General features: G+C 51.0%; 1 protein-coding gene across 1 annotated transcript in view; it reads right to left on the bottom strand.

Annotated features, from left to right (window-relative positions):
* The window catches only part of MEGF6 (multiple EGF like domains 6), a 76,747-nt gene extending 65,817 nt beyond the window's left edge, over window positions 1-10,930 (bottom strand). Inside the window, exons 1-3 of the mRNA XM_015648112.3 lie at window positions 10,090-10,930; window positions 8,715-8,849; window positions 4,977-5,086 (exon numbers count right to left, since the gene is read on the bottom strand). Of these exons, the coding sequence (XP_015503598.1) occupies window positions 4,977-5,086; window positions 8,715-8,849; window positions 10,090-10,175 (331 nt within the window). The 5' untranslated portion in view covers window positions 10,176-10,930. The remainder of the gene's footprint in view (window positions 1-4,976; window positions 5,087-8,714; window positions 8,850-10,089) is intronic.
* Window positions 10,931-13,384: the final 2,454 nt, after the last annotated feature.

The raw sequence follows: 13,384 nt of genomic DNA, 5'->3' as shown, positions 1-13,384 counted from the left end.
CCAGGCTCCAGGGCTGTACCAGGCTCCAGGGCTGTACCAGGCTCCAGGGCTGTACCATGAAGCAAGGACAGCAGGTCTGCCTGAGAACTCCTTTCCTGCTCGCCAGGTGATGGGTAAAAACTCAGTGGAGTTGGCAGAAAGAAGCCAAATTCAGTGTGGGGGAGACTTTAAATAGACCATTTGTGACTAAATTGTTTTTCATTTTAATAGGGCAATTACAATTCAGCTGTTTTCTGCTCAGCACTAGGGATGATCCCATGGGTTTCCATCGTGTCTCATACTCTGATGCTTCCTTAAACGAGCATCAATTCTCCTTCCTACCTAGGACCAGGCTTTACCTCCACCTGAGCTGAAAATCAGAAGACAGCAGGACCTCACCTGGATAAAAACTTGAGTTCAGGACAACTTTGACCAGCTTTAGACCAGCAGCTCAGGCTGAGCTTCTCCAGGCCACATCACAACAGTGACAGTCACCCACACTAAATCTAGACATGGACTCATCTTTAGCCTCTTTACAGCTCTCCTTGGTGCCTTTCTGCCTCACCATGTCCTTTCTGAAGGGGCCAGGGGCTGGTCCAAGAGCACAGACATGTGGGTGGCTCAGCTGCAGTTCCTCTATGCACATTGAGAGTTACAGACTCAGAGGGACTCAGCTTTTCAACATCTCCGGCTGAAAGTGGAGATCTCAGAGATTACCAGACATGCAGGCCCCTCACCTAATCACTGAGGGCTTTACCTGTGTTATTGAGCCCAGGTGGAGTTTAAGGAGCATCTCAGAGGCCACTTGAAACCAGGCAGCTCAGTCTGAGAGTTAAACTATCAGCAATCATGCAGGGAAAGAACCTAAATGCCATCCTAAAAATGCAAAGGGTGCCCTGACTTCTGACCTTCCTCCTCCCTAAAGAGATGAACGGTCCAGGACAGAGGGCAGTGGAAGGCAACAAATCCTCACCCTCTGCTACCACCAGAAGGAAGGGACAAAAGAAAGAACCCTGCCAGGGTCAGGGCTCCCTACCTTCACCTCTGACAGCCCTGAGAGTGGCAGGAGCAAGGCCAGCTGTCACCATTTCAGAGGGAATAAATCCAAACATCCTGTGAGACCAGTGAGATCTCTGTTCCTACAAAATTTTCCATCTCTTTCTGAGCTATTTGCTCCTAGCAGAGCCCACACCCTCCCAGTACTGTCCTTACAGCTCTGTAGAGAGGACATTTCTTCACCTGTAGGGGCTCAGAGACACAAACCTGCATGTGAGGAAGAGGAGGACACCCCAGTTTTGCTACAGCCAGCCTCCAACCTATGCTAACAGTGCAGTGCAGTGGCTGCAACAAGGCAAACTCCTCTTCCAGGCACCGGCACAGCTCTGAGAGCCCAAACAAAGTGGGAGGGGGTGCTGGAACCTCCCATCCCATCACCGTGTTCAGGATCACACCAGACACTATCGACACGCTCACACAAGAAGGTGGCAGCGGCCTTGGCTGTGTTTTGGGGCAATTCTAGGATTGTTTGGGGGGGATTTGGAGGAAATTAGAGGTGCCTAAGCCAAGTTTGAGGTGATTTTAGCAGCAGTTTTGGGGGTGATTTTGGGGGTGCCAAAGCCAATTTGAGGGTGATTTTAGGAGTGTTTAGAGGCAATTCTAGGGTGATTTTGAGGGAAATCTGGGGGGATTTTGGGGGTACCAAAGCAAATATAGGGAGATTTTGAGGGGTTTTTATTGGCATTTCTTGGGTGATTTTGGGTGATGTTGTGGGCTTTTGGGAGTCCTGAAGACAATATTGAGGTGAATTTAAGGGAAATTTTAGGGGCAATTTTAGGGGCAATTTTGGGGCCCATTTTGGGGCTTTTGGGGTGCCAAAACTGATTTTCAGGTGATTTTAGGGGAGATTTTGAGGGCATTTTTGGGGGTGATGAAGCAAATTTTTTGGGTGATTTTGGGGGTTTCCTATGGCAATTCTTGGGCAATTTCACAAAATTTTGTGAGTGACTTTAGGGGTGCAAAAGCCAATTTTGGATTGAATTTCAGTGATTTTGGGGGAGTTTTGAGGCAATTCTTAGATGATTTTCAGGGCATTTTGGGGAAGATTTTGAGGGTTTTTGGAAGTGCCAAAGCCAGTTTTGGAGTTATTTTAGAGGCAATTTTAAGGGCTATTTTAGGAATGCCAAAGCCTGATTTAGGGTGATTTTGTGGATTTTTTGAGAGCCTGCAGTGCTGAAAATTTCCCTTCACATGGGCTGGGGTTTTTTTTTATTTTCAAGGAGAAATGCAGACCAGCAAAGAACAAACAGAACCCTACAGTGAGGAGATGCCAGTCCCCAAGGGAGAGCAAGACATCCTCACTGGAGAGATTCTACTGCATAACAGCCCTAATTAAACTGTCAGCAGAGATGCCCTTCCCCTGCTCAGCGCTCCTGGAACACGATCAGTGATCTCTGGAGGCAGATAGGAAGGGTCACAGATCCTGCTGACATGTTCTGGCACAGCTCTGTGGTGTTCAGCAGAGCTACAGCAGCAAGCACAGCCTGACCCCAGACTGCTCCACAGCAACCAGAGGAAGCTCCAACATCCATAAAGAATGTCCTCCCGTGTTCCCCTGCCCCAGCACCTCACTGATGGGCACTGACAATTCCCTGCCAGACCTTCCTATGCCTCCTCTGCTCCAGAAGTGCTGAGGCCAAAGCAGGAAAAGCCATCACACCCCTGCAAAACAACACTCAGGAGCTCCTCAGGATGAGGGTTTGCTTACACAGAGCCCAGACACGTTCCCCAGGACAGTGCAGAGATCAGGACAGACACCCTGGCTTGGGGCACCTGCAGGGGCCAGGCAGAGCTGTCCCATTTGCCCGTGGGAGGCTCCTCCAGCTGCTGCCTGTGGGGGTCTGGAAACAGGGAGCACAATTCCCACTGCCCACCTCAGCCCTAACCTGGTGGCTGCTCTCCTGCTGCTCTCAGGGCCTCAGAAGGTGATCCACAGAACAGTGTAATTTTATTTTCTGCCCCTGGAAGTGCCCCTACCTGTGCTAAGGGCCAGCAGAGATGAGCTCCCTGTTGTGCCTGTTGCACTTGAGGTACATTAATACCTATTTTTCTGAGCCAGAAGCAAGGTTACAGTATGTCCTGGGTGTGAACCCAGTGGTATCCAGTTGGGTTTCAAGGGCTGAATGGGGACAGGGTTCACCATCTCCAGGTCAGAATCCATCTCAACCTCCCCAGCAGCTCAGCAGCAATTCCTGCAGGAGTTTTTGAGCTGGTGTCACTCTACTTTTGGCACTGGTTGTCCCTCTCTTCTTCCCTCCAGCCCAACCCTGCAGTGAGCAGTCCCTGAGGACCATTCCCAGCCCCAGTGATGAGAAGGATGAGTTCAGAGCGTGCCCTGAGCAGCTCTATTTCCTTTTTTCTGCTTCCTTCCTGCATGGACTTACTCATTTCCTTGGCAGGAAAAATCATTACAGGAGGTGCTTTTCTGAGTTCAGCTGAGGTTATTATCTGCTCACTGACAGGGGTTACGAGGCACCCGTGGAGCTTCCTCTCCCCAGTGGGTTGTTCTCCTGTGCCACAGCTTGGAATAGGAAGAATAAAGACTGGTTGTTTGACACACCTTTTTATCCCTTTTTTTAAAAAAAACCCTTTGCTACAAGCATCAAAGCCCTGGGAAGGCAGAGACAGCCCCTCCACAGAACAAAAGGCAAGCAGCTGTGGGAGACATCTTCCTGTCTCAGAGGTCAATCCCAACCCTGCCTGCCTCCACAACGGAGCTGGCTCTGATTCCCCTGATGGCAGGGCATATCAGATCCCAAAGTGCTCTGCTGGTTCTCCTGCCTATCACTTAAATCCAAAGCTGCTTTTCTACAGGGAAGGTGGAGAGCACCTCCAAGGTCTAAATCAGAAAAGAATCAGGCACCAAGGCAGGGAATTGATCCCACTGCACGAGGAGTGTGCGAGGCTCTGCACGAGGTGATATTTGGTTCAACACATGTTTGGTTCAGTTCAATAGGTTTTTCCTTGCTCTCAACACCTCAGAAGCAGTTTTCAGTTAAATGTTTTCCCAGCTGGATGTGGCTGCAGGGTTTAGGGGAAGGAGCTGGGAGTGACACAGCAGCTGCCTCCTGTGTCAGGCAGAGAATCTGGAGAGAAATAGGGAATGTGGGGCCCACAGGGATAAAGCTGCCTCTGTCTTCTGCAACAACAGCATAAAATCACCTTATAGGCTGATATTTGCACATCCCCATCATGTGCAAACCTGAATACATCTCGCAGCTTCCCCCACAGCTGGGGAGGACACGCTTCTGTGCCTGTCTGGCAGGGAATTGCACTGGAAGAGAGCAGGAATCCAACCACAGAATCCCAAAGCCTCAAGGTCTGTGTCTCCACTCCAGCTCTGAGCAGTGGCACCCCTTCCCCGGTGGCTGTGTCCCCTCCTCCAGGGGGACACTGCAGAGTCACCTCCCTGAGCCCAGCTCACCCTCTGCATACAGGAAGGAGCAGGCAAAGGGTGGGTGCAGAGATCCCAAACATCTCACAGGGGCAGCTCAAACAGTCTTAAAATAACAAACCCAGCCCCTGACAAACCTTCTCAAAGGAGCTTCCAGAGCTTCTGCCAGTGGCACCATTGAAACATCAAATTGGCCTTGATTTTAAACATTTAGCAGCATTTGGCAAGTGGATGAACGGCTGGGACCCTGAATGTAGAAGTTCTCCAGAAATGGAAAGCACCTCACAATGCTTCCCAGGAAGCCAGAGCACCATCCTTCTGATGCAAGGAAATAATCATTATAATAATAGTAGTAATAATAATACTAATAATAATAATATTAGTATTATTATAGTAGTAGTAGTACCACCAGGAAAAAAAAAAAAGACAGTTATTTCTAAGCACATTTTTAAAGACTTTTAAAGACATTTTAAGAGCATTTTCTGCAGGCAAAGGATTTAAAATGAACCAAAATCAAGGAAGTTGAGCCGAGTAGAGCAACACTTACTGTGCAGGCAGCCAGCATCCCCTGCAAGCTGGGACCATCCTGGGCAGCACCTGTATGTGGTCTGGGACCTCAGCTGGTACACCTGCCTGTAGCCTGTGTAATACACAACCCTGAAACACAAAAACCCAGCCAAAGTCAGCTCCTGCAGGACAGGGAGACTGTGAAGGACAGAATTTGTAGCTGTGGGTGCAAATAAAATGAGGAATCAGGTTTGCAAACGTGCTGCCTTGTTTTACACAGCCTGGCAGTGGTCATTAATGCTAAGAAAATACTCCTAATTTATTCTAATTAGGAACACAAGAGACAATACCCAGGTCTTCATAACTTCATAACCCCAGATTATTTTTTTCTCCTTTTCTAGACTACTTACAGCTCTAAGCTCCTCCTTTACACTACTTGCTCACAAAATAAATGTATATTTTAAGAACATGTATTTCTGCTTTAGTGAGCAGGAGCAGGTGTCTCCAGGGGCTGGTGAACTAAAAAATAGACAAAGTCCTGATGACAGCACCGAGCTACTCCAAGAATCATGTTGGACACAACAAGGCTCCACAGCTTGGCAGGGAACACTGAGGGTGCCTTTAACTACTCCCAGTAGTTCCCTCCACAGTGGGAGCTGGGGGAGCAAAGCAGGGACTGATTTGAAGCGTAAATAAATAAAAGCGACACATTTTTCCCCGGAAATTTGGTGTTGTGTGTTTGTGAGAATTGAAACACAGATAATACTTCTGAAGCCGATTTTTAAAAAGCTCCGTTGGCAGAACATGAAACTGCTCCACCAAAGCAAATCAGGCAAACAACAACAAATATTTGGCACAGCAGATGTGTTGTGCATGTCCACTGAAAATATTTATCCTAACTCAGTCAACTTGTTTGATTTTGTCTGAATGTTCCTACAAAAAAAAAAGCCAAATAACTGAAATGTTAATCCCCGGGAAGGAAACTTCGGACTCCTGCGTGCCAACCAGCACATGGAAGCACAGCTGAGAGAAATAAAAGCAGATACCAATTTTTTTTTATTTTTTTTTTGTATGAGCTGTTAACAAATTATGAAGGAAATTGTTGTATGCAGAAGCAGCTGAGAAAGCAATTCACAGGCACAAGCTCCAGCCCACCAGGATCCTCCTGGCACCAGGAGCTCTCTCCAGCCCAGCAGGAAGGAGAAGGGGAGATGGTGGATGCAGAGTGGTGTGAACGTGACAAGGAGGCTCAGGGATGGGGAGGAAAAGCTCCAAATAGTGATGTAGGACAGCTCAGGGCTCCTGGTGCCCCAGCAGTGCCCCGAGCAGCCTCAGTCCCACCCTCCTGGGCAGCTCCAGGCCCTTCAGCCACTCCAGGCAGCTCTCAAGGACAGGCAAATATTGTGACAGCCTCGGTGCCTCTGGGTATCTGGGTGCTGCAGACGGGAAAGAGCCACACAGGAGATACTTTATCTTCAGTGTTTCTCTTTTCTTTTGTGTTTTAAGGAGTCCCTGGCAAAGAAAATGGGGAATGAGCCAGAACTAATGGAACCCAGGGAATCCTGCTGTGTCCTGCTGCTGGAAAATCTCCTTCCAGCCCTTCTGGGATAGCATTGTGATTCTTTCAAGCTTGGTTATGGAGGGCTGAGCAAAGCTACCTGCTGTCATTACTCACTGGGAAGCTGCACAAACCCATCCTTTCACCAGGAACACAGAGCAGAGCAGCCCAAGGATGCTCCAGCTGAGCAGATGCTGCTTTTCCCAGTCGCCTCCAGGAACTCAAAGGCACTGAGGCCAATTTCAGGCTAGATCCTGGAGCTGTGAATACACTTCCTAAGCCCCACGCTGCCAGAGCCAGGTCCAACTGGAGCAGCTCCAGCATCCCTGCGAGTGCCGACACCGCGCTCCACCGCCTCGGCTGCCCAGCACAAGGGAGCTTGGCAGGACAGCTCCCAGCTCTTGGAAAAGCTTCCTGCAATGGGAACTCCCAAAAGTCTAGAGAGAAGGGATCTGGGACAAAACCTTGCCCAAGGAATGTTCTGCTGATAGTCTTTTCCCTGTCTGAATTTCACAACTCCTGGGGTGAAATCCCTCAGTGATTTCCCCTCTGTGCTTCCGTCAGGAGCAGTTTTAGCACTGGGCTGTTCTGATATTTGCAATGAAGCAGAACAAAAAGTTATTTTACTTCAGTCTCTTGATTTGTGACTTCAAACTACCCTTTAAAGAGCTGAAGGGACCGCTGGGGCTGAAGAGCTCCCAGCCTTTGAAGTGGAAGCAGACAATGCACCCATCCTTTTAAAACCTTCCCTGAAAACACAGCCAGGAGTCAGACCGTTTGCTCCTTTGTTACCAGGACACAGATCTCATCACCAGGGTAATTACTGGCAATTACAGGTTAGGAGGAATTCCTAAAGACAGGGCTTAAAAGCTGTCTTGAGTCCATTTCTTTGAAATGACAACTATCATTTTTATTCTGCAAAGGCTGGTAACTCCCTAATGAGGCCGGAAAAGCAGGTGGAAGCAGCTTGGGCACGTCGTAGTTTGGCTGCTGGGAAGGTAAGAAAAGTTCATTTTTTGTGCTGTTCCACGTGTTCAGAGCCCTCCTGCCTGGGCTCCCATCCCTGGCCAGCTGGGAGCTCAAGGGATGCTGTGATCAGGTGGACAAGCACTCAGGCTATGCTCCAACTCCGTGCTCACCTGGAAAAGCCCATCTCAAGCTCTTCTGGCCTGAGCATGATCCAGCTCATGGAGTGAGAGGAAAGTTGTGGCTCTGCAGCAAATCCTGCTGAGCACCACCCCAGCAGTCCCTGCCCTCACGGGTGGTCCTGCACCACCCCATCCCCTGCACCATGGCCACATTTACTGTTAATTTAGCCAATAACCATCACTTGGCCCCAGCTCCTGCCATCAGCTCTGTCAGCCAAGAGGCACTGAAAGGCTTTGAGGAGGAGACATCTAGAGATGCAGGAATAGTGCACATGATGAGAATAAGTCGTTCCATTAACGTGGCTGGATCATAGGAAACAGATGACATACATTTTCTGAAGACGGGAAACAGCCACCACGAGGACAAAGCTTCTTCACAATGGTGAAAACAACAGATAGGACTTCTCTTTGGGAATTCCTTCTAAGCCTAGAAACTCTGAGTGTCACAAAAATGCCAGGTTGAACCAGAAGCCTGTCCACCCAGCTCTTGTGGTCTCCTGCTTTTAGCCAAGAAAAATATCCTGTGGGATAGCTCTATTCCTTACTGGCAGTTTGTGGGGTCAGGGCCACATCTCTGCTCATGGGACTGTTCGTATCAACCTGTAAAAGAGCTGCTCTGTCCCCTAACAACAAAATCATGGCATCATAGAATCAGAGTCACAGAATCACAGAACAATTTGTGTTGGAAGGGACCTTAAACATCATCTAGTTTCAATCTTCTGCCATGGGCGAGGACACCTCCCACCAGCCAGGTAAACACCAGGCACCAAGGGTTTCCTCCAAGGCATTTCCTCCTCTTTCCCTTGGGAGCTGTGGGGCATCCAGGTGAGCCCCAGCCACACTGTCTCCTCACTGAGACTCCTTGGAGGGCACCAAGGCACTCCCCTGCCTGTTTTCCATTCCAGAACACAGCCAGGGGAGCAGGATGGGTGCACAGCAGCTGTGCCCATCCCTCACCAGCTGCGCAGCCGCTGCTGGTGAGCACCAAATTCACTTCCCCGCTGCTGCTGAGCAGTGGGAATCACTTTTCCTCCTACAAGGAGCAGCCCAAGGTGGAGGGAAGAGCACCTACCTCCGCTCGTAGCCCGTGCACCAGCGGCGGCCCCCGCAGTCCTGCTTCCACACCTTGGCAGCGCGGGTCAGCGCCTGCACACATGGCTGCCGCAGCCCCACGACCCCCAGCTCCTGCTCTGCACACACATTCGGCCTGGGACAGAGAAAGGCAGGGATGTGAGGGATGCAGGGGATCCAGAGGGTCGCAGCTGTGAGGGATGCAGCGCTCCCACTGCCTGATTTTCCTGCTGACAGGGCAGGAAGAGCTTGGGGAACCCCCCCACATCCACCTCCTCAATGAGTTCAGTCACTGCAGGGAAAAGAAACGGTGCCAGGCCGACCAGCCACAGGGGTGGTTTCTTGCTCATTCAAAGCTAAGGGCTGCAAGGCTAATTCCAATAAATCAAAGTAATGTACTTTGTTTCTTCTCTAATCCTAACTCCTTCTCCAAGCACAAGTCAGTGGGTTTAACTAAGGATGAACAGGGAGACATTTGTCCCTGACTTCACAAGCCACTTGGTATTTGGGGCTGCTTCTGCTGCTTCCAAGGGGACACAGAGTTTTTACAGAAATACTTTCTATAAAAGAAGTGAAAGTTACTAATTTGGATGTGGTGAAGCTTAGAGGTCGCAGCTGGCATCCAACTGCTCCAGGCATCTCAATTCCAACCCCAGAGTGCTGGCACAGGGCTCTGCTCCAGTGCCTCGTCCAAGAAGTCCTGAAAGTAGCTGTCAGGGCAGGAGCACAAAACTCTGAGGTGGGGAGAAAAAGCTGCTTCTTCCAAAACCTTTAGCTTCTAAAGGACACACTTTTTTTTTAAGAACTAAACCCCTCGGGAAGGGCGGCTTGGAGTCTGCACCCCACACCACACCAGCTCCATGGACAAAGGGAATTACAGTGATCCCCTGGCTCTGAGAGACCATCTTCTGGCAGGAGGCCAAATTTTCAAGGAAGTTTTCCAGAGCAGCCAAATGATTAACACCAAACTGTAACTGTAAAATGTAATTAAAAAGAGCAGCCTACGTGCTGCTGGAGTAACAGCAGCGGGAGGGGAGGAACGTGGAATAAGAAAGACTCGTGAAGTGAAATAAAAGCAGCAGGTCTTGGAAGAAAGGGCAAAGTATTCACACAGGAATCATTTCTTGCATTCAGACAACAGTTTCAGCTAAACCAAGGAGTTCCCTCCTACAAGAAAAGACTATACAGGTTTTCAATTTTCTCTTCCCCTTTCTGCACATCTAGTAGTAAATAAAGAAGCTCACAACAACTTCCTCCCACTACCCCCTCACTCTCTGCTCCTCACTTCACCCTTGATTTGAAAACACTGCACTTGGCTCCTGCTTTTGCATTCCCTGCCTGACAAAACCCCTCCGGAACTCTTTCTTCCTACTCACATGTGGGGCTGCAGTTTGCTCCCAGCAGCCAGCGGAGACATTCGCAGCGCCACGATGAGTGACAGTGCCACGGCAGGAAACTCCATCGCTGCTCCTCTCCCTCCAGGTGCTTCCAGCGGTTATCCCGGGGATCCCAGCGCCTCCTCCAGCACAGCTCGCCGGTTCCTCCTCTCCACAGGCTCCTGCCGCCTCCTGCTCCCAGCTTGCAAAGGACAAAGCTACCGGGGCACAGGGGAGTCCGGGGAGCGGAGTGTGGGGGGGAGCGGATTTATTCCTGGATGTTTCCTCCCTCCCGGGTTCCACTCAGAGTTTCTTCACTCCATTGGAAGTTACAGCGCAGGTTGCAGCTGGGATTTTCCCCAAACCAAACCTGGCTTCTCATGGTGGTTTGCGGGCAGTGAAATGCACCGAAGTGACTTTTCCTTCTGGGATTTGCTTCCTGACAAAGCTCGAGGACCTGGGTGCTCACAAGACCTGGGTTGTGCCCAGCAGAGCAGCCCCATGTGGGCTGAGCTTCTCCGGAGCTGCCATCCCCTTCCCAAGGCACTTGGAAATCCAGCCCCTGGCAAGGGGAAGGAAAAAGGAGAGGTGCTCTTCTGGCAGGAGAACTTCACCTCCCAGGGGCTCTTCCCGAAGCAGGCAGGGTGAGATCCTTCACTCCATCCCCAGAGGTGCAGGCATCCTCCTGCCGCAGCTCCGCGCCTTCCTCCGGAGCCGGGAGCGAGGAACTCCGCACCGGAGCCGCTTCCCTGCGGTTTGGGGCAGTACCAAAACTTCCCCCTGCCTTTCCCAGGTCCAGCTCCTTTCCCTCACATGCTCTCTTGCCTCTTTCCTCGCTGTCAGTCAGAAATCCCTCCCACGAGCTGTGCCCAGCCCCGAGCAGAGGAGGGGGAGGCCCTGCTCGCAGGGATGGAGCAGCGGTGCTTCAGGGCTGTTTCTCCACAGGCTGCTCTTCTGCACTACCCAAGGCCAGCTGCGGACACACCACCCCAAATCCCTTTCCCAAAAGCTCGAAAAACATCCCACAGAGATTCAATCTTCCCCCATGCACTCCAACAGATAACAAAACTGATTGCTTCCCAAGGAAATTCTGCTGGCAGGGACACCTCCAACTGCACGCAGCAGCCGGCACAGTGGGATGGGGAGGAGGAGGAGAGCAGAGCAGAGCAGAGCAGAGCAGGGATGCTGCACTAAACAGCTCAAGCACCTGCCAGCAAACCTTCCCCAAGGGCCAGGAGGAACAAGAGCAGCAGCTGGGCACCTCTGGGCTGCCCCGGGGCACTCCAGGGCTCACTTGGACTGGGGCAGGTGCTGACTTCCATCAGAGAAGCAGGATACGAAGGCTTGGAGGAAGGTTGGGATAGTTTCAGGGACATGTTTTGTGGCTGAAGGACAACCATTAATCAAGACTAAAGTCCCCAAGGGCCATGCCCAAAAGCTGCTGGCTCTTGGAAAAAGCTGAAGCAGCTGCTCCTTACACCAGAACCCTCCCAAGGTCACAGCAGTGTCATAAATCCTCAAGGAAGAAAAAAGAGCAGGTGAGGGCTGTTAATGCTTCCACTTAGCAGTAAAATATCAGCCAAGCCTAACGGATGGGAAGAAAACATCATTCTTCCTCGAGAAGAAAGGCAGCTACATAAAGATATTTTATAACAACAGAGAGAGCTCCAGGATACAATAAATCCAGGCTTCTCTTTTTCTCTCTGGGATTAAAACGTTTCTTACAGTAGGAAACAGGCTGCTCCCAGTTAGACTTCCAGGGATTCCTCCCAAAGGGCAGGGACCGGGCAGAGCCGGGAGTCGGGCTCCCTCTCCAGGACACGGCTCGAGGCCAAGGATGGGGATTGATCGGTCCAGCCACAGCTCCCACGCTGTCCCAGGTGACAATCCTGGCTGTCACACAGGCAGGACACAACTCACTGCAGGGTCCTGGCTGGCCTGGCATGGCCACTGTCCCAGCCACAGCCACCCCGGCCAGGCTGCCTGCAGGGAGAAAGGGAAGGTCCAATGAGAAAAGCTGCGCTTTGAGGAGTGACCCAGCACAAAGTCAATTCTGCAGTCCTTTTAAAGTCCCTTTAGAAACAGCAGTGAGGTTTCCCACCTAAAGAGGCCCATGTGAGCAAGGGCTGTGGAGAGAACAGCAGGGAACTCATGGGATACATGTGAAAGACAGATATCTGAAAGCCTACCCTGTCTGTGAAGTCAATTTAGTATGTTTTCAATTTTATATAATTTCCCAGCACAGCCGTCTGCCGAGGATGTCATCCTCTGGCTCTGGGTAAAACAGCCCTGAAAGTGGTCCAAGATATGATACAGTTCCATAAATACTGATGATAATATCTGCAATCACGCCAGAGACCACAGAAACTGAAACATTAACATGCCATTCATTCCCCAGCATTATTTAATCTTTGCTATCAAGAGTGCTGGATGTGATATGGGCGCCAGGGCTCTCCATGCACAATCCTGTCCCTATCTCACACTGCTCTGGTACCTTCCTGAGCTCTGTCCAGATGATATTTAAGGATCTTGTATATCTGACCCAGATCTACTTCACAGCAGCTCTGCCTGGCCCCTGCAGACACACAAATCTTGTTCCTTTGTGGATACATGAGTCTTGCCCGGACCACCTGGGCAGAGCAGAGCATTGTTTTGGCTGAGCTCAGAGCCTCCCACTGTTCATTCTGTGATGTGTGTGGGTTGTCTTCGCCCTGAAAATCAGCAGAGCTGAGACAGGCCTTGTACACCTCTGGGTGTACAACTGTGGTGGCACCTGGGACCTCATACAGCCCCAGGTGTGTGACAGCATCAACACCTGGTACCTGATACAGCTCTGGGCGGGGGACAGTGACAGCACCCAGCACCCGGTACAGCCCCAGGTTTGTGATGGTGACAATACCCAGTACCTGGTGCAGCCCCAGTGTGTGACAGTGATGGCATCTGGTACCTGATACAGCTCTGAGCAGGCAATAGTGACAGCACCCACCACCTGGCATAGCTCTGCTGTGTGATGGTGACAATACCTGACACAGGTACAAGCCAGCTGTCCGCTGGTCACAGCACCTGACAGAGCCCTGGCCATGTGACAGTGATGGTACCTGGTACCTAATCAGCTCTGAGCAAGCGGTAATGAAAAACAAATGAAAAGCAGCCACCACTTTGTACAGCCCCAGGTGTGCGATGGTGACGGTCCCAGCAGCCGCCGGTGCGGGACGATGACAACACGCGCCAGGCAGGCCCGGCGGAGCGGGGAGCGCTGCCGTGCCCCGCATCCCTGTCCGGGTAGCGGCCGAGC

Source organism: Parus major, chromosome 21 (assembly GCF_001522545.3).
Source record: "Parus major isolate Abel chromosome 21, Parus_major1.1, whole genome shotgun sequence".
Lineage (NCBI taxonomy): Eukaryota > Metazoa > Chordata > Aves > Passeriformes > Paridae > Parus > Parus major.
The sequence above is the reverse complement of the archived record's forward strand: the minus strand, read 5'-3'. Positions and strand labels throughout refer to the sequence as shown.